The sequence below is a fragment of the Vipera berus genome (genome assembly GCF_964194415.1).
Source record: "Vipera berus genome assembly, chromosome: 6".
Taxonomy (NCBI): domain Eukaryota; kingdom Metazoa; phylum Chordata; class Lepidosauria; order Squamata; family Viperidae; genus Vipera; species Vipera berus.
This window is the reverse complement of record NC_138208.1, coordinates 4,399,511-4,420,080: the sequence shown is the minus strand read 5'-3', so window position 1 is coordinate 4,420,080 and position 20,570 is coordinate 4,399,511. Positions and strand designations below refer to the sequence as shown.

At 43.4% G+C, this 20,570-nt stretch overlaps 1 protein-coding gene across 5 annotated transcripts in view; it reads left to right on the top strand.

Moving 5' to 3' along the window:
* ATXN7L1 (ataxin 7 like 1) overlaps nt 1-20,570 on the top strand; it is a 77,041-nt gene that overhangs the window by 46,098 nt on the left and 10,373 nt on the right. For 3 of the 5 annotated variants that reach the window (XR_014026803.1, XR_014026804.1, XM_081330397.1), the window contains 5 exons: nt 2,334-2,556; nt 7,314-7,594; nt 11,653-11,735; nt 14,596-14,852; nt 16,186-16,417. Coding sequence is in view for 2 of the 5 variants with exons in the window: in XM_081330397.1 (XP_081186523.1) it covers nt 2,334-2,556; nt 7,314-7,594; nt 11,653-11,735; nt 14,596-14,852; nt 16,186-16,417 (1,076 nt within the window). In the remaining 3 variants the exon portion in view is untranslated. The remainder of the gene's footprint in view (nt 1-2,333; nt 2,557-7,313; nt 7,595-11,652; nt 11,736-14,595; nt 14,853-16,185; nt 16,418-20,570) is intronic. The other 2 variants (XR_014026802.1, XM_081330398.1) reach the window with 1 other exon arrangement.

The window sequence follows — 20,570 nt, the reverse complement described above, 5'->3', positions numbered from 1 at the left end:
CGAATGTTTTTGTACTGTCATTTTAAGGCCTGAAATAGATAACCTTGTTATCGTGAAATAACAATCTGGCAATTTTTTTCCAGTCATTTTGTGTATCTGGTAAAATAATTAAACATTGAAAAGCAAAGATTAGTAGTAATTTGACGTTTTGTGATGCATCTTATTTGTTTCTTTCAGGTTAAATTTCCAGTGCTGTATATTTTAGATGCTCACATTTGATTCATAAAAATTCAATGTAGATACAGGTAGTCCTCAACTTACAACCACCATTGAATTCAAAATTTCTGTTGTTAAGCAAGGCAGTTAAGTGAGTTTCGTCCCATTTTGCAACCTTTCTTGCCACATTGTTATGTGAAGCAGTTCAGTTGTTAAGTTAGTAGCACTGTTGTTAAGTAATTCTGGCTTCCCCCTTGATTTTGCTTGTCAGAAACTTGACCCCAGGACACTGCGACCGTCACAAATGTGAGTCAGCGTCTGAATTTTGATCATGTGACTATGGGGATGCTGCCAGGGTCATAAGTGTGAAAAACGGTCATAGGCCACGTTCTTCAGTGCCGTTGTAACTTGAAATAGTCCATAAATGAATTGTTATAAGTCAAGGAATGCCTGCAGATACTTAGTTGTGAACAGCTTTTATTAGCAGAAATGAAAAAAACATTAGCTGACAATAATCTCTTAAGTTATCAGATCAGGATTTTAGCGTTAAATGAGGAGCATCCATTTAAAATAAAACAGTAAATATAAAATATTAGTTGCTTCGAATGTGTTTCTTCTTCCATGCGCCGTTTATGAAATCATACTTGAGTGGGTTTAGCTTTTTTAAATCCAACATTTGGGGTTCTTTCTAATTAACGTTTACAGTGCTTCGTTATGTTTTTTTTCTTGTCTTCATTGAAGTATTTAGTAAGAACCCAAGAGTTTTTGGCAGATTATGTCGTTTGTGTTTTTAAACTATTCACCAATAGATCATGCAAGTCAGTTACACAATGCGCTGATGTATAATTAGCCCACGCTACTTAAGGTTGGTGAATGTTAACTCACAAAGGTTGGGAAATGGTATAACTTACTTGCCTGCGGAAGGTTTAATTGCTTAAGACTTTCTTTCACCTGGTTGCACTTCCTGTAGTAAATCATGACCCTCCATAACAGAATTGTTGCAACTAGATTGCAACTGCAGAGCGAATCATGTGCAAAGGAGGAGACTGATCTGTAACGTTTTTGATCTTGGCACATTCTGGGATTATCATAACCCTGATTTTAAAAAATGGGATAAAACGCTCGAGACTATTTAAAAGGTTTTAATTGATCAATAAACGAGCTGCTTAGGTTCAGTGCTTGATGCTTCTCATGTATAGGAACAGGATAAAATTAAAACATAGGTTGCACCATACACACACACACACACACACACACACACACACACACACACATATATATATATATATATATATATTGGCCATTTTACAGTAATTCTCACTTTTACTTTTTGAAGTAAAGAAGCATTGCTCTTTTGTATGGGAAATAAAAATTACTCTGTTTTAATGAAGATTGCAAGTTTATTTATATTTTTTAGAAAGCTCATACACACAGCATAATACAGTGAGGGATGTAGAATGAAAAGACACAGTACACTTTTGTATGTCCTGAAGACTGGATGAGAGAGAATTTGGGGTAGCGTTTAAGGCATCGGATTAGAAACTCTGAAATCTACTCCTGCCTTGACCACAAAGCCGATTAGGTGACCTGAGGCCAGCCACTCTGACTCAGCCCTAGGAAGAAGGCAACAGCAAACCACTTCTGAAAAACCTTGCCAAGGAAACCCACAGGGACTTATCCAGACAGCACCCAAGAATTGGACGCAACTGAATGGAAGGGGGGGGGGGAAACGGGAAAATTTTATTTTCTGGTTTTATCCATGAGTTTGGATCTTTAAGCAAGGGCACTGTTACAATTGGCCACGCAGGTAATATAGGAAAGTGCAATCTGAAAGTAATACTGTTCCGCTATTGGTTGCCTGTTAAGGGCTGGTATCTCAAATTATATTAGCATTATGCTGTGTATCTACTTGGAAGGATGTACAGTGCTTTGACCTTACAGTGTTTTTTTTTTATGTGGGGTCCTTGGTGCTCTCTGAGCTTGACTGTTTTCTTGTAACGTCATCAGCATCAGAAGGGAATGGGGTGCTCAAACGAGAGCAAACCCCACACTCTTCTAGCACTGATGATGTCACCTAACTTCTGTCAATTTTTAATGTGTTTGCATTCCTTGTCTTCCCTAATTGCTTTTATTTTTATCCATTTATCCATACATGTATATTTATTTTCCCATTGTAGAACGAAGACACGGTTCAATGTGTAAATCTTCCTCATCTCCAGCATCTCCACCCTGCAATTCCAGGGCATGCCTAATAGAGATGAAAACGAAATCCTGCATCGGTGGCCATAACTCAGTAAACAGCAACTCAAAGCCATTCAAAACGCCCAAAGACAATCTAATTACCTCCAGTAGCAAGCAGCACATGGTCTTTTCTTCAAAGGTCTCAAGAGATAAACCGTGGTAAGTTGCTATTCTTGCAGACTCTTAAGTAAGTTATGACTTTTTTTCCCCGCCACAATTGTTTTCACCGCAACGATGTAAATAACATGGTCTTGGATTATGCAAAAATTTAACACGAGCCCAAGTGTTCTGTACCAGCCTACTACCGGCCCTGCAGAAGAGGCAGGGACAACCCTTTTACAAAACGGCAAGAGGCAGGAACTAAGCCTGCCAAATTTATTGACATAAAACAGAGCAAAACCAAACACGAACCACGAAACAGGAGCTATTCAAACGGTTGCCTTCAGCAAACCAGCCCTCCCACACATTCCCCTTTTAAACAGTTCAGGGTGTGGCTTCTCTCTGCCTCCTTCCGGGGTGCCCCATTGCCTTCCTCTGTTTACTCCTAATTGACTGCCTCCTGCGTCGGGCGTCCTTGAACAGGGCCAGCTGTGGGTCATTTTCATCCACGCTGTCAGGCTCACACAGCTGGGTCTGCGTCGTAACCAGATGGGAGGGGCCTGGCTGAGGGCTCTGCGGAGCCTCAAGGCTATCCTTAGCAAGCTCTCCAGCACCCCCCCCCTTCCTCCTCTGAATCGTCCGACCCAACTGCCGAACCCACAGGCTGACCCTGAATCACAACACCAAGACACTAACATGAGCTTTCAGTTCAGTTTTGATTTATTTTAAGAAAAGGGGAGATGTTTCACCATTCGGCTTCATATATAATACTAGAAGGTCATCGTTTCAGAGATCTTTCCTCACGATAAAAAGGAGAATGTCCAAGGGTGGGCAGAAAAGCTGTGGAGCAGAAGTGACTTCCGATTTCCCACCGGCTTCCCCAACAACTTTATTTGTGGGAAGCTGGCAGGACACGTAAGGAATCACAATCACGTGACATGGCTGAGAGTGACGACACTCCAGCGACCACACTTTGTGAATACAACTGATGTGAAGACCCTTGAGACTTCAGTTACACAGAAGTAAAGATCCTGGATTTTGTACACCTTTTTTTAAGTTAGTGGGTTTGAGGTACCTTGATTCAAAAATCTTTGCTCCGGAATCCACCGTTTGGATGAATTGAAAATTACAAGATATGAGAAGCTGAATAGTATATGGATGTACATGTATGTGTGGTTCTTTAAAAAGTTTTTAGCACGACAATATCAGTACCTACCTGAGAGAAACAGTTTTGGGTTCTGCTTTATTGATAAACACGTAATTGGAAGTGATTAATTAGTTTGATTACTGTGTAATATTTAAAAAGCATAAGAAAAGAAACAGGGAAAGAAAGATTTGGGGATGCAATAATATATTTTTTTCTATGGTTGCATATCATTAGAATTAAGTCTAAAATTGTCTGCACATATTTGAAATATTGATAACAGGAAATCAAAAAGATAAAAATTGGTAAAATCGTGGAATAATATCCCTCACATTAGTTTACATCAAAGCCGATTTTATGTCTTTTAAAAATGCTGATAGTTTTTTATACTAACAGACTTATCGCAAGGAGCCAGCCATTATGTAAAATTTAACGAACCAGATAACTATCCAAAGTTCTATTTGCGAATGACAATTGAGGCTTTTCTTGGCGTTAATGGGCATATTTCCTGCCTCTATAGAGGGAAAGTAAAGCCAAGTTTAATAAAAAAAAAAAATAAAGGTGCCTAAAATATCAAACTTTAGCAATTACAATTACAAGTATTCCGGTAGGTTTTAATTTCGATCGGAGCAGTTTTAATTTAACTCCGAATTTATCGTATTTGATTCTTTACTATTGAGTGCCATCATAACCCTAGAAGCTGAATTTCTCTTTAGCTAACTGCTTAATTTCTCAAGATAAGGAATCTGAAAAAAGATTTCCAATATGAGCTGAAGCAAAAGACAAGCTCTCTCTTTTCCTTCCGAATCAATTCCATTAGCTGGTTCATATGCTATTCTCTTAAGAGATAACTTTGAATATTCTTGGCATTAGAGAACCAGGAAGAGTGAATAGTAATAAATATGAAAAGTGCAACCTGAGTTCAAATATTCCTTTAGTCAAGACCATAATTTAGCCCCAGATTTCCATAGCTAAGCAAGATAGCTGTGAGTTTTGCCCCGTTTTATGACCTTTCTTGCCACAGTTATTAAGTGAATGACTGCAGTTGTTAGTAACAGGTGGTTAAGTCAATCTGGTGTCTCCATTGACTTTGCTTATCAGAAGGCCGCAAGAGGCGATCACATGACTCCAGGATGCTGCAACTGTCATAAATACATGCCAGTTGCCAAGCATGTGAATCTGGATCATGTGACCACGGGGGAATGCTGGGACAGTTGTGTGCAGAACGATCCTAAGTCACTTTTTTCAGCGCTGTTGCAACTTCCCTATAAACCAGGGGTCTTCAAACCTGGCCCTTTCATGACTTGTGGACTTCAACTCCCAGAATTCCTCAGCCAGCGTGCCTGGCTGAGGAATTCTGGGAGTTGAAGTCCACAAGCAGGGGTCTTCAAACTTGGCCCTTTCATGACTTGTGGACTTCAACTCCCAGAATTCCTCAGCCAGCAGGGGGTCTTCAAACTTGGTCCTTTTATGACTTGTGGACTTCAACTCCCAGAATTCCTCAGCCAGCGTGCCTGGCTGAGGAATTCTGGGAGTTGAAGTCCACAAGCAGGGGGCTTCAAACTTGGCCCTTTCATGACTTGTGGAATTCAACTCCCAGAATTCCTCAGCCAGCAGGGGGTCTTCAAACTTGGTCCTTTTATGACTTGTGGACTTCAACTCCCAGAATTCCTCAGGCAGCGTGCCTGGCTGAGGAATCCTGGGAGTTGAAGTCCACAAGTCATCAAAAGGCCAAGTTTGAAGGCCCCTGGTATAAACGAATGGCTGTAATTTGAGGACTGGAAGAAACAAACCAACTCGAAGAAGGATATCTCCCCAAGAAATAAGTGTACAATCTCTATTCTTCATTTTGCCTGCTTTTTACAACGTGCTGCAGGGAGAAAATGCTTTATTCGGACTTACACATCTTACTGTATATGCTGACCACTGAGAGTTTGACTCAGTTCCCTTGGCTCCCACATTCACATAATGTCCTGAGTTTTTTCCCTTGTCATTTTCCACCCCTTTTTCCAATCCGTCTGCCATTTTAATATCTAGAAATGTTTCACTTAAATAACACTGGATCTAGTTATATCACGTTGTTACTCCCGAATTGTCCTGGATGGTAAGAGACGTCTACCTGCAAAGTTGCTACCTCCGTGTGAAATTTGGATGGGATGGATATTTACCCGTGCACACACACAAATAACCACACCTGAAAAAATATCAGAAGTGCACAAAAGGGCCTGCATTGCATTAGAAAAAACTATCATAGCTTCCTCTGTTTTTACTCCTTGGCTACTAAATATTCTTAATTGGATTTTCATTCAGTGCTGCTTTAAACAGAGGCGATTAATGTTGCAAACTGTCTTATGAAATCAAAGATTGTTTTATCTTTTTTTTTAAAAAAAACAGGTAAAGAAGGACACTGTACAGTCAACCAGTTTTGAGATTTTAACTCTTTTTGTCACCTTTTTTTTTCCACACTAGCACAATTTTTCCCCCCTGCAAAGGTCTTTAATTTGGACGATTTTGATAATACGTCCTTTTAATTACCGGTAGTTCTCCGTTGTTGAGTCTAGCACGCAGACCAGTAGAATTAGCTCTTTGTAAGGGGGGGGGGGAACCCATTATGTTTACAATACGGTGAAATCTCATTTTATTGTACTGGATTTCAGTGCAGTACAGTTTACCTGCAACCGATCATAATTCTGCTGAAATTTACATCATGGTGTAGCTGCTAATGTAAAAAAGCCATGAGACTAAAATGACACCCACATAATGGGTACCCCCAAATTTATGTAGACCACCAAATGAGATTTCACTGTGTTTACAGAGTTAATATAACACACACCACCCTCTTTCAAAAGAAGGTTGTGCAAATTTCTGTTTGGCCCTGATAGCGCCCTAAATTATCTTCAAAATTGGCTAAGTTACTTGTTACCCAGAAAGGACAATATTTAACAGAATAACAGAAAGGTAGAGTGAGCGCCTGTTACTCGTCCCAGCTTCTGCCAACCTAGCAGTTCGAAAGCACGTAAAAAATGCAAGTAGAAAAATAGGGACCACTCCGGTGGGAAGGTAACAGCGCTCCGTGTGCCTTTGGCGTCTAGTCATGCCGGCCACATGACCACGGAGACGTCCTCGGACAAGCGCTGGCTCTTTGGCTTTGAAACGGAGATGAGCACCGGCCCCTAGAGTCGGAAACGACTAGCACACATGTGCGGGGGAACCTTTACCTTTACCTTTATAGAGTTGGAAGGGACCTTTGAGGTCTTCTAGTCCCACCCCCTACTCAACCAGGAGACCCTGTACTCTTCCAGACAAGTGGCTGTCCAGTCTCTTATTGAAAACCTCTGGTGATTTTTGCAGGGTTAAAATGACGGGTCCTTGCTGCTCTCTGAGCATTAGTAGTTTTCTTGCAGACCTTTCACCAACGCTAGTGCATCAGTAGTACTGATAAAGTTATCTAGTCTGGGTATGGAAATGCCTGCCAGAAGCTCAAGAGACCACCAAGGACCCCTCCCCTTATTTGTCAAAGTGAAATTTTAGTCCCTGCATTAGTGTCACGTCTAATAGGATATTCCACGCAGAAGGAAGGCAAGGTAACTGGTATGAGTTGACCGCAAGGGCGGTGCAGAAAATACATCCTGAAGACTTTTTTTGTTTTTCCTCCCCCGCTTTGGTGTTACAGTGTTCCTGTTCCGGTAGTCAGTCTAGAGAAAATTCCTAACCTAGTGAAGGCAGATGGTGCCAACGTTAAAATGAACTCTACGGCCACTACCGCCATCACCACCACCTCCTCCTTCTCTTCCTCCACCATACCTGCTCCAATTAAGTCTGCTCTGACCTCCAAATCGGTGCCGCCGTCGCCCGAAAAGATTTTGAATGGCAAAGGCGTTATAGCTCCATCCCTAGACAAGAAGCACCAAAATGGCACTAAAAACAGTAGCAAGTCTTACAAGAGAGTTTCGGGTAAGTAGTAGCGCTGTCGCATGACTCAATGAGGCGCTCTCGTTCTTCGTTAAGGGCCGCTGGATGCCGAGCGGCAAGGGGTGTGCCCTCGCTGTTGCAAGGAACCGGTTGCTCTCCCCACCTGCTCTTGTTAAAATATCAATAAAATGAGAGGTCAGCCTTGGACTTCCCATTTTGCGGGCAACAAAGCTTGGCGAAGATGAGATACAGGTAGTCCTCGGCATACGGCCCCAACGGAGCCCAAGGTTTTTGTTGCTGAGTGAGACATCGGCTCAGTGAGTTTCGCTCCATTTTGTGACCTTTCCTGCCACGGTTGCTGTCGGGCCCGGCACGCCCGACATTCAGAGGGGCCGCGGAGCGACCTACCGGGCCCCGAAATCCACCGCCGGCGCCTGCGGTCTCTCGAAAAGCCGGGAAAGTGAATCACTGCGGTTAGGAAATTTAACGACGTGGTTGTTAAACGAGTCTGGCCTCTCCCATTGACTTTGCTTGCCAGAGGGCCTGAAAAAGAGGACATTGCAACAGTCATAAATATGAGTCAGTTGCCCAAGTGTCCAGATTTTGACACACGCTCGTCAGTGTGAAAAACGGTCGCCGGTTACTTTTTTTCAGCGCCTTTTTTTTTAAAACTTCAAACGGTCGCTAAATGAACTGTTGCAAGTTGAGGACTACCTGTATAAGTCCTCTAAAATCGAGAAGATGGTTCCCTTGTTGATTGCAATGGTGGAACCTCTGGCTGCTCTCCAGTTTATCTGGATGATAAATAATGGATTAGGTATAGATCCCAAGTTAATTTTAATAATAATAATAAAGTTGGAAGGGACCTTGCGAGGTCACCTAGTCCAACCCCCTGCTTCCATTAGACGCAGGCAATCTTTGAGTCTAACCCAGGGCTCACTGGCTCCCATTGGCTATAAGAGCAGTCAGTTCTTCTCCAGTGAGAAAGGCCACATCTGGATAAGGTAGGTGTCGCATTATATGTTTCATCAGTCAGCATTGCCTTGGTGTGAGCCTTCATGCTTGCCTTGTACTGTAACCAAGGTTTGTTTCGTCTTGCGTCTGCTGTTAACAATGACGTCCCTTTGCTGGCTGCATTTTAGCTGGCCATCTTGCGCTCCAGGAGTTACTAACCTTCAAATTACAACTGCATGTTTAAAAGCGAAGGGAGAGAAAACTAAAAACTCAAGAGCCTTGGTGGAGCCGTGGGCTAATGCCTCCTTAAGTAACACCAGCTGCCTGCAATTAGTGCAGGTTCGAGTCCCACCAGGCTCAAGGTTGACTCAGCCTTCCATCCTTCCCAGGTAGGTAAAATGAGGACCCAGATTGTTGGGGGCAATAAGCTGACTTTGTAATAATGCCGCTTGGGGGCCCCCGAAACCCCTAATAAGCAGGCATATACATAGAATGAAGGCTATTGCTAAGCACATTGTGCTTTAGATTGTAAGCCGCCCTGAGTCTTCGGAGAAGGGCGGGATATAAATGGGATTTAAAAAAAAATCCTTAAAAAGCCAGTACAATTTGATGGCCCAAACGTAGTAAGCCTCCTGATACAAACAATTAAACGAAGGTCACTGGCAGAGTCAAGCTGATTCCATCCCACGTGATCACAAGAAATCTCTCTCTCTCTACTTTTGGATGTTGTTCGTTTTTCAACATGCTTTAATCTTCAGTCCCAGGGTATTAAAAAAAACAAAAAACTGAAGCCCAGTGAAAAAGCTAGAGGGCGAAGAAAAGAAAAAAAAACCAAGAAAGGGGGAAAAAAAAGTGTGAAACGGAATAAGGCCTGAGAGCAAAAATCTGTTTTGTTTGTGTGTTTGTTTGTTTAAAAAAAATAGGAGGAATGGGAGTGATGAAAAGCATTGTCAGGGATAAGCATTATCAGTTAGAGAAGGTTGCAAAAACAAACCCACGAGATTTACGCTCAAGAGGCATTATAAACCAGCGTGAAAGGATGCATTTTACCTCACTTTTCCCTGCGAATTAAAGATGCCCTGTTTGTTTATCAAAAATTTATATATAATCCCCCATCTCCCTGAAAGGGACTCTTGATTTTATCTTTTGAAAAGTAAGAATGAAATCTAAGCAGGAGGTCTTTTGATAAACGCCCCGGTGTCCTTTTCCAAGGACGCCGATTTCCAAATTAAGTTGTGGCCAGTGTAAAAGTCAATCCTTACCATGTCGTAGGGTAGAGCCACGCTTGATAGAAGATCGGTCTGTCTATAGGAAGTTATTTCTCTCTAGTACAGGTACTCCTCGAATTATAACCACACTTCAGCCCAAAATATCTTTTGCTAATCGAGACATTAGTCAAGTGAATGTTTGCCCCGTTTTACGACCTTCCTTGCCACCGTTGTTAAGTGAATCACTGCAGGGGTTAAATTAATAACACGGTTATTAAGCGAGTCTTGATTTCCCCCATTGACGTTGCTTGTCAGAAGGTCGCAAAAGGGGATCCCGGGACACGGCGACCGTCACAAACCCTGGGACGCTGCAACTGTCGTAATGTGAGACAGTTGACAAGCTTCTGAATTCTGATCACCTGACCCTGGGGATGCCACCCTAGTCATAAGTGTGGAAAAGGCTCGTAAGTGGCTTTTTCCAGTGCTGTTCTAACTTTGAAAGGTCACTAAATGAATGATTGTAAGTCGAGGATGATCTGTAAATTTACCCATCCTTGTGACATTGCATAGATGGCTAGCATTGTAATTGTACAGTAAAATAATGGACAAGCTAGTTAATGTTCTTAAGTACAGGAGGTCATCCTCAACTTAACAATAGATGGATAACCTTTATTGTCATATTTTTTTTTTACCGTGGGCACAACTGGCACCTGTTAAAAATGAGATTTAGTCACTAAATAGTTTCATTTAGTGACCAACGACACTGAAAAAGTGACTTATGACCCTTTTTCACCTCTACGACCGTTGCAGCATCCCCGGGGTCAGGTGATCAAAATTCAGACACTTGGCAACTGGCTCACATTACGACGGTTGCAGCGTCTCAGGGTCACGTGGTCCCTTTTTGCAACCTCCTGACAAGCAAAATCAAACGTGTCACTAACAACTGCAGTGAGTCGCTTAAATGGGGCAAGGAAGGTCATAAAATGGAGGAAAACTCACTCAACAAATGTCTCACTGAGCCAAAGAAACCTCTTCCAAGAAACAGGCAGGAACCACAAGAAAAAAACAATCCCCTTTTGTTATTCACAGACCTGAGTCAGTGTCCAAGGCAAACAAACACAGTCCACAGAAACTCGATCCTCAACATGAACAGTGGCCTTTGGCAACCAGCACCTCCCACACCTTCCCTTTTATAATTCAGCCCAGGCGTGGCTTCCTAATGCCTTCTCCTTTGCCTTTGGAGCCGCCCCACTGCATTCCGCTGTCCTACTCGCTTCTCTTGCCGGCGCTTTCATGCATCCCGGATTTGTCCCAGCTGTGCTAATCACTGTCCAACTCAGGCTCCCAGCACAGCTGTGTCTCAGCCTGAGGGCGAGTAGAGGGGCCAGGCTCCTCGTCCGACTGTAAGTCTTGGAGCTCCTCAGAGCCTTCCTCTGACTCTTAATGTCACTCCAGGCCCTTCCTCCTCCTCCTCTGATTCCTCAGACTCAGCTGCCGGATCCACTGGCTGGCGAGGAATCACAACACTGATCCTCACAATTTCTTGATGGCCTAATTTTTATAATCAGGTGACCTCAATTAAGTGTGGCCCCATAGAGATCTTCTATATTACACACATACAGTTTAGGAGGCAGATCTATTTGAGCCTCTCCTTTTGATCTCCTCTCAAGACTTTTGTTCCTTGGGAATGCTGACATTCATTTATCCTTAACGATCAGATTATCTAATTATTTCTTAGAGAGCCCCGGATTGTAGTGTAGATCTGTGCAGGGTGTCTCAGTGGAAATGGTTTCGAAGGAAACCAGCCTAGTTCAGAGAAAATGCACTATTTTTTCCACATCTCTTGGGATGTGCTGTCTCGCGCTGTCTTCGATTTCGTTCCCGTAATTTTATGTTGTCGCTTTTCCTTTAAAGAACCTATTTGTGTATTTTAAACAGAAAGAGAGTTTGACCCGAATAAACACTGTGGCGTCTTGGACCCCGAAACAAAGAAACCATGTACGAGGTCACTCACCTGCAAGGTAAACTTTCTTCCTGATTCAAATATAATATATAATTCCTGTGATGGTTGTTTCAGACGTGTTTGCTGAAGGCTATAGTTATTATTCTGTCGGAATATTTGTAGGTCACTGGGGCAAAATTAAGATGTCTGGGTTTCAAATCCCAGAATTCTAGTACAGGGCTACCTCGGTACTCATCGTTAATTGTTCTGGGATCAAACAGTTTTCCCCCCCTAAGTAATAACATCGCAATAGCGCTTAGGCTTACATACTGCTTCGCAGTGCTTTACAGCCCCTCTCTAAGCGGTTTACCCAATCAGCATTTTGCCCCCAATAATCTGGGTCCTCATTTTACCAACTTCGGAAGGATGGAAGGCTGAGTCAACCTTGAGCCGGTCAGGATCGAACTGCCGGCAGTCGGCAGAATTAGCCTGCAATGCTGCATTCTAACCACTGTGTCTCCATGGCTAGTGACTCACAAGGCAGCCGACACCGACAAATTCTAGCCTGTGCATTGAGCACCAAAGAAACTACGGGTACCGGGACATAATTTTCACATCAAAGCGCATTGAGTACCAAATTTGATGAGTTTCAAAGTAGTTGGGTACCACCGTACTGTATCTATAATCCACATCAAGCCCCGTGTTGTGGGCAAGATCAAGGAAAGTAGAGTGACACGTCCCAAAGGTGCTTTTTCCAAAAGGCATCTGGACTTTTTGGTTCCTTTTTTTTTCCCCTGGAGAAGCTTCTCGGAGGACAAGCAAAATATTTTCAAAGAAAAAAAAAAAAACAAAATGTCCAAGGAAGTCCAGTTGCCTTTTGGGAAAAGCACCGTTGGGACAACCACGACCTGGATGATTGATGATCTTCATAGACAGAAGAATGACATGGATTTCAGGAAGGTCCTTCTAATGCTCCTCTGGGATAAATACAGTCCTGTAAGCAGGCAGGATGAATTTCCCCTCATTAATGGTTCAAGGTGTTAGTGATGACTTACAAAGCCCTTCATGGCATGGGTCTGGATTATCTACGGCAACACCTGCGGCTGGCGTCAACCTCCCTCCGTCCAGTGCGCTCCCACAGAGAAGGCCTCCTCAGGGTGCCGCCGATCAAAGAATGCCGATTGGTGGCCCCCAGGGGGAGGTCCTTCTCTGTGGGCGCGCCAGACCTATGGAACCGCTTACCGGTCGAGCTCCGGATGGCCCCCGACCTTCGCTCCTTCCGGCGGGATCTCAAAACCTTCTTTTTCGAACAAGCTGGCCTGGTCTGACGGGATGGGGTTGGGTTTTTTATAATTAGTTTTAATTTTTAATATGTATTAATTACGGGCATAGTTGTTTAATCACTTTTTAATTTTTGTATCCTGTTTTTTATTATGTATTGCCCTGTTCACCGCCCTGAGTCCTTCGGGAGAAGGGCGGTAGACAAATTAAATTATTAAATTAAATTAAATTAAATTAAATTAAATTAAATTAAATTAAATTAAATTAAATTAAATTAAATTAAATTAAATTAATTATTATTATTACCTAATCAAAGTGCGACCTTTTGGAAGTGCTTTTTCCCAGATTACTCAGCACCTGGGCTGAGATAAAGCTTCAACTCATTCTCTCTCAGCCTGTCCATCAAATAAGCTGGTCTCCTCTGGATGTTTTGAACTATAGCTCCTATGATTCCCGCTGCCTTGGATTAATCAAAACTAACAATCTCTAAACCCCTTGCAGATTGCACATTGTGTACCCCGCTCTGCAAAGGACTGTTCCCCTCCAGTTCACATTCCACAGATGACATAAACTGAATATAGAACGTAGAATAATAAATAGGGTTGGAAGGGACCTTGGAGGTCTTCTAGTCCAACCCCCTGCCCACATGTCACCAGTACACAGTGGTTTGTATTAAATGGTAGTTTATATTACACTCTCTACAACATACACTAGAAACAAGATACATACACGTGGTGAAACAGCAAACTCCAGTACACAGCAATTACAGCAGTCAAACAGACGAGAGAGAGAGAGAGAGAGAGAGACTCCAGCAAAAAAATTCCCTTTTATACTCAGACTCTTAAAGGGATACACACACCCGCTGAGTCATTCCTATTATTGCATCATCCCCCTTACATTACATTACATCATTACCCAAGCTGTTTAGCTATTAAATTGTTACCCTGACACCCTTCATGTAAAGAGCGAAGGAGAGAAAGAAAAACTTTGAATTTCTCTAAGAATCGAACCTCTTCGAATTTCAAAGAGAAATTTCGAATAACGAGAATGTCGAATTCCTCACCGTAATTACTTTAACATCATTATTATTATTATTATTATTATTATTATTATTATTATTATTATCAACAACTTTTACTCATTAAACATGAAACTCAGTCAACTGAATACTCAAATTGACTAGCATTAATGGTTGACACGGGTTGCTGCCAGCATCCTAGGTATCAACCAGGTATCTCCTTAAAATCTAAGATGTTCCGAGTAGCGCAGTTTTTTTGTAGCTTTGCTGGAGTTATTGCAGGAAGCTGCAACTTCTTGATGTATTTTGCAAAGTTTTTGGACATAGTTCCCAGTGCCCCGATGACAATGGGTATCACTGTTACATGTTTCATCCATAATCGCGCAGTTTCGATGGCCAGGTCACAGTATTTCGTAATTTTTCCCAGTTCTTTTTCTTTGACTCTGGCATATTATTATTATTATTATTATTGTTGTTGTTGTTGTTGTTGTTGTTGTTGTTGTTATAAAACTTTTATTCATAAAACATGAAACTCAGTCAACTGAGCACTCAAACTGACTGGCACCAATGGTTGACACGGGTTGCTGCCAGCATCCTAGGTATCAACCTATTATTATTGTTGTTGTTGTTGTTATTTTAGACGCATTCTCTCAACCATCGGCGAGCAGTTTTAGGTCGCAAAAAGCAGTTCGACATCCTTCTAGCTGAACACAAAGCACGATCCCGGGACAAAGAAGTGACAAAAGAGAAGGAGCACCCACAACCCGCAAGGGAAACGCATCAAAGCCAACCCATATCAGGATCCGATGCCCTCGCGGGAACATCCGTGAACTCTGGGCAAGAACTTAAAGGGCCATCACCTGCCAAATCTCGGCAACCGAACTCAGTATTTCCCAGGTGAGCAATACCTGTCCTTAAGCCATACGTCCTTTGTACAGGTAGTCCCTGACTTACAACGGTTTGCTTAGTGACTGTTCAAAGTTACAATGGCACGGAAAAACGTGACTCAGGATTATTTTTCACAGTTACAGCCTTTGTAGCCTCCCCATGATCGCATGATTAAAACTCGAGACGACTGGCGAATACGACTCAGCGACTCGTATTTATGACGGCCGCAGTGTCCTTGGGTCACGTATCCCCTTTTACGACTTTCTGGCAAGCCAAGTCAATGGGGGAAGCCGGATTCTCTTAACGACATATTAGTAACTTAACAGCTGCAGTGATTCACTTAAGAGTGGTGGCAGGGAAGGTCGTAAAATGGGGCAAAGTTCATTTAACAGCTCTCAAGTAGCAACAGAAATGTTGGGCTCGGTCGTGGTCATAAGTCAAGGACTACCTGGATCTGAAACCAGAACTCAACAGTCGAGTTCCCAAATGTTTAAAAGGGTTTTATTGATTTTCTAATTTTACATTTAAATATTTAAAAAGCAACGTGGCGGCTGAGTTAATCGAGAATTCAATAACATACAAATATTCTTTAGTACAAGTTTGAGATTACTACATTAAATATTTCCTCTCTTTTGCCCTTAGTGTTTACTGTTTTAACTAACACAATTTTTATTATATCAATTCAATAAAAATAACTTTCTTACATTTTGTCAATAATGTTTAATTTATGCATATCCTGGTTATTTTAACATTCCATCTTTATAGACTATCAATGTCCTAATGAGTTTTTCCCCCAATTTTTAGTTTCCCATCAATATTTAAACTTAACATTGAATATTTATCATTTCCAAGTTTTAAATAACCACAGTTCCCTTTGTCCCAATTCGTCACAAAATCTAATGTTCAGAGTTCCCAAACGTTTCAACTAGAGTTCCATGGTAAATCAACTAAAATTGGACTTAAATTTGATAACGGAACTACAGAATGCAGCTAAATTTCACTACCTGTTTCAGCTTTTATTAAGTCAAGTCTTTCTGACTTCAACACCCCCACATACATTTAATTTGTGCTTAGATTGTAAGCCGCCCTGAGTCTTCGGAGAAGGGCGGGATATAAATGGAATTAAAATAAAAAAAATAAAATAAAAAAATAAATTCTTGGGATATTTTTTTCAGAGGTCAGTCTCGCTGAATCCCAAGGAGCTGACTGCTACTTCTTAAGCTAACATTCTTAGTGTTCCCCCCACCGCCCCTGGGAATAATCTTTAGAACTTCAGTGCTGAACTGATGTGTTCCTGTGACTTATTTATTTTTTTTTTATTTTTTTTATCAACTTTACCCAGCCGCCCAGTTCACGGACATGATGTTTTAACCTCTCCTAGATCTTCCTCTTCAAATAGCGTAAACGGCAGCACCTCTTCAAACCCCAGCGGGAATGTACAAGAATCGCCTCTTCCAGCGATGGGCGGAGATCTGCTCTGCAGATTATCCAGCGATGAAGGAGAGCTAGAAGGATCCGAAGAAGCAGAGAAATTAGACTGCTCCTATTCGGAGCACCATCCTCGGCCGCTTGGGGTATCTCTCTCTTTCCCCCACCCCCCTTGTAATCTTATTTGTTGGCGGCGTTTGTGGCTGGCTGAATGTTTACAAGTTGCGTTGGCGGAAAGGAGATTTTTTTCAACGTATTTACAGAGCTGTTGATCAGCTGCTCTAGAACAGCGGTCCCCAACCTTTGGGGCGGGCACCGGGGACCGGTTCCGTGGAGAGAGGTTTTTCCGCGGACCGGAGGGGGGAGTGGTTTTGTGTGCTGCTTGCATCTCCCGGATGGGGCTTTGTGCGGACCTATTGCTAGCATGCTGCGGCCCGGTACCAGTCTGCGGCCCGGGGGTTGGGGACCCCTGCTCTAGAAGCTGCCTCTAGCTGGCTGTGCGAATGTGCAAGTGTGTGCTCTTGGTACGGCTAGCATTCCCAGCAGATACTGTTGTGATTCCACGCCAGCCAGTGGATCCGGCATCTGAGTCTGAGGAATCAGATGAGGAGGAGGAGGGGCCTGGAGTAACATTAGAGTCAGAGGAAGGCTCTTACAGTCGGATGAGGAGCCTGGCCCCTCTACTCGCCCTCAGGCTGAGACACAGCTGTGCTGGGAGCCTGAGTTGGACAGCGATGAAGCACAGCTGGGACAAATCCGGGATGCATGAAAGCGCAGGCAAGGGAAGTGAGTAGGACAGAGGAATGCAATGGGGCGGCTCCAAAGGCAAAGGAGAAGGCATTAGGAAGCCACGCCTGGGCTGCATTATAAAAGGGAAGGTGTTGGAGTTGCTGGTTGCCGAAGGCCACCATTTGTGTTGAGGATCGAGTTTCTGTGGACTGTGTTTGTTTGCCGTGGACATTGACTCAGGTCTGTGAGAATAAAAGGGGTTGGTTTTTTCTTGCGGTTCCTGCCTGTTTCTTGGAAGAGGGGTTTCTCCTTGTGAGCGTAAGCAGGACCCACGTAGGCTGGGACAGAACAGATACATTGTGCAGGTTTGCGCAGCCCATTTGGGGGGAACTCTGAAGCAGCAGTCCATGTAGTCCTCAACTTAGCAACGGTTCGCTTAGTGACTGTTCCAAGTTATAACAGCACTGAAAAAAGTCACATGTTTTTCACCCTTACAACCATCCCCACGGTCATGTGACCGAAATTCATATAGGTGGTAATTGACTCATAGTTATGATGGTTGCAGCCTCCTGGGGTCACGTGATCCCCTTTGGCGACCTTCTGACATGCAAAGTCAATGGGGAAGCCAGATTCGCTTAACGACCCTGTTACTAACCAAACAACTGCAGTGATTCACTTAACAGTTGTGACAAATTTGTCATAAAGTGAGGCAGAATTCAATTTAACTGTCTTGCTTAGCAACAGCAATTTGGGGCTCAATTGTGGTTGTAAGTCAGCTTTCTGGGGGACAGAGATGCTTTAGGGCAATTATTTTTCAAAGTTGGGGACTTTAAGAGGGGGTGGGCTTCAATTACCAGAATTCCCCAACCAGATATATTGTCTGGGGAAGTCCGGGGTTGAAATCTACCGTTCTTAAAGTTTCCAAGTTTGAAAAACTTTGCTTTAGTGCAGGGGTAGGCAACCTTGGCTCTTTTATGACTCGTGGCCTTCAACTCCCAGAATTCCTGAGCCGGCCACGCTGAGGGGAAAGGGAGAGGTTTCCAAGCTGAGCCATGCCAGCTCAGGAATTCTGGGAGTTGAAGTCCACAAGTCTTGAAGTTGCCAAGATTGAGGACCCCTGATATAGGGCAGAGGTGGGGAACCTTGGTTCTTTTATGACTCGTGGGCTTCAACTCCCAGAATTCCTGAGCCGGCCATGCTGAGGGGAAAGGGAGAGGTTTCCAAGCTGAGCCACACTGGCTCAGGAATTCTGGGAGTTGAAGTCCACGAGTCATAAAAGAGCCAAAGTTGCCTACTCCTGGTCTAGTGTATTGTTGAGGGGGTGTGCATTATTTGTACCAACGTTCTTTGCAAATACTCTTTACAGATTTTTCACAGCCCTCTTCTCTATAGCAATAGCACTTAGACTTATATACCGCTTTATAGTGCTTTATACAGAGTCAGCCTATGGTCCCCAACAACCTGGCTCCTCATTTTACCGACCTCAGAAGGACGGAAGGCTGAGTCAAGCTTGAGCCGGTCAGGATCGAACTCCAGGCGGTGGGCAGAGTCAGCCTGCAATTCTACATTCTCACCACTGCGCCACCACGGCTCAACGTGTATGAAAATGAGGACCTTACCGTCAGAAGGCTATGCGTTATCCCTTTTATACCGCTGTGTGCGGACAATACGAAGTTTCCTTCTGTTTATTTAATTGCTCCCATAGTAGACTGGCTGTTTTGGGATCCATCCTTTAACGGCTTCTGAAGCACAGAGCTTCCCGGTCTTAACCTCATAGCTCTGTCTGGTGAGCATTTAGGAAACAGGAGCAAGACTTGACATGACTCATTTTCTTGGTCTTCAACCAGAACACAATAGCTAGCAGGCTTTTTGGCCACCTACCCGGTTGCCATTTTGGCTGTTACCCTAGCGATGAGAAAGTGGAAACAGACTTGTATGTTTTCAGGCGGAGAGAGATCCCATGTAAATTTAAAAAAACAACAACAACCACACACACGAAGCAAACATTTTATCCAGGACGTCTTGGAATCCTCTAGATTTCATCAGCACTTGTGGGTGTCATTCTCTTCTGAATTCCTGCCCTCGTTTAATCATATTATATTAACCGTCTGCTTTGCAGTCAACCTGCCGCAAAGCAGCTGCTCCTGGTTTTTCTTCTTCTTCTTCTCCCGCCGTGTCGATTTAAGAGTTTTATTCCAACCGCCTGTTGCCAAATTAGAAATTACCTTCTCTCTTGCCTATATTCTCTTGGGTTACCTGAGTCTCCTAAAACCCACCCGCAAATTAATTAAATTACTTCAGTACAACTCTTCCCTTTGAGCAGCGGGTTTTACCGTTATAAAGTTATACTGTATATCTGCAAAGGTTTAATTTTTGTAGAATTAGTACGTTTGATCCAGCACTTCCCTATACCCGCCCGGGGTGGTGGGGTAAATCTTCCTTTGTCAGGAGCAAAAGACCAGGAAGTTGCAGTTAGGAAGATATATTGCTCAAGCCTACAGACTTAAGAATCCAGTCAACTAACATTCAGTTCCAAACTGGGGTCAGATAGAGGTCAATGGAATTCAAGAATTATTGGACCATTTCTGGGAACAAAAATACTCTAGGCCAGGGGTCGGCAACCTTAAACACTCAAAGAGCCACTTGGACCCATTTCCCGGAGAAAAGAAAACACTGGGAGCCGCAAAACCCACCCACCGCGCATGCGTGCGAGGGAGAAAGCTTCATTAAAGAGTTTAATTAAAAAGAAATGGAGGCTGCTGTGCATGAGTGTTGCTTTCTCTCTCTCCCTCCCTCCCTCTCTCCCTCTTTCTCTCGCCCCCCTCTCCCCCTCTCTCCGATCTTCTGCTCACCTGGCAAGCTGACTCTCTCCTGCCCTTGGTCTGCCAGTCCTCTTCCCCCACTCTGTGTGTGTGTGTGTGTGTGTGTTTGTGTGTGTGTGTGTGTGTGTGAGAGAGAGAGAGAGAGAGAGCTTCTGCTTTCTGCTGCTTCCTGCAGAGATGCAGCAAAGGCAGGAGCCCCGCCCAGTAAGCTTGTCAGTAAGCTACTCTTTTTTACACAGAGAGAGAGAGAGAGAGAAGAGAGAGAGAGAGAGAGAGAGAGAGAGAGAGAGAGAGAGAGAAGGGAAGCACAGGTGCCTCTCTCTGTCTCTGTCTCTCTCTCTCTCTCTGCGAATGGTGGAGGAGGACTGGGAGCCACAGGAGAAGGCTGAAAGAGCCGCATGCGACTCCAGAGCCGTGGGTTGCCGACCTGTGCTTTAGGCTGATGACTTGCTTTACTCTGCCCCCAGCACTGCCTGCTCTTCTACAACCTTGCAGCAGGAGATTCGCTTTGAAGAGTACAGCGTTACAGTCTTATAATTCTTTGGAAATCTACTTTGAAGTAATGGAGTTTGACCCTGAAGACGTATGCCAAGGACTAGGGGCTTGAATTTAGTAGCAAAAACTAGGCACACACACTCTCTCTCTAGAGAACATCCCTTTTCCTGGTTAAGAGGCAAAATAAATGCACGTCACTGTTAATTGCAGTGTACAATAATCATTTGTTAGCGGACATGTATTTAAGCATTTG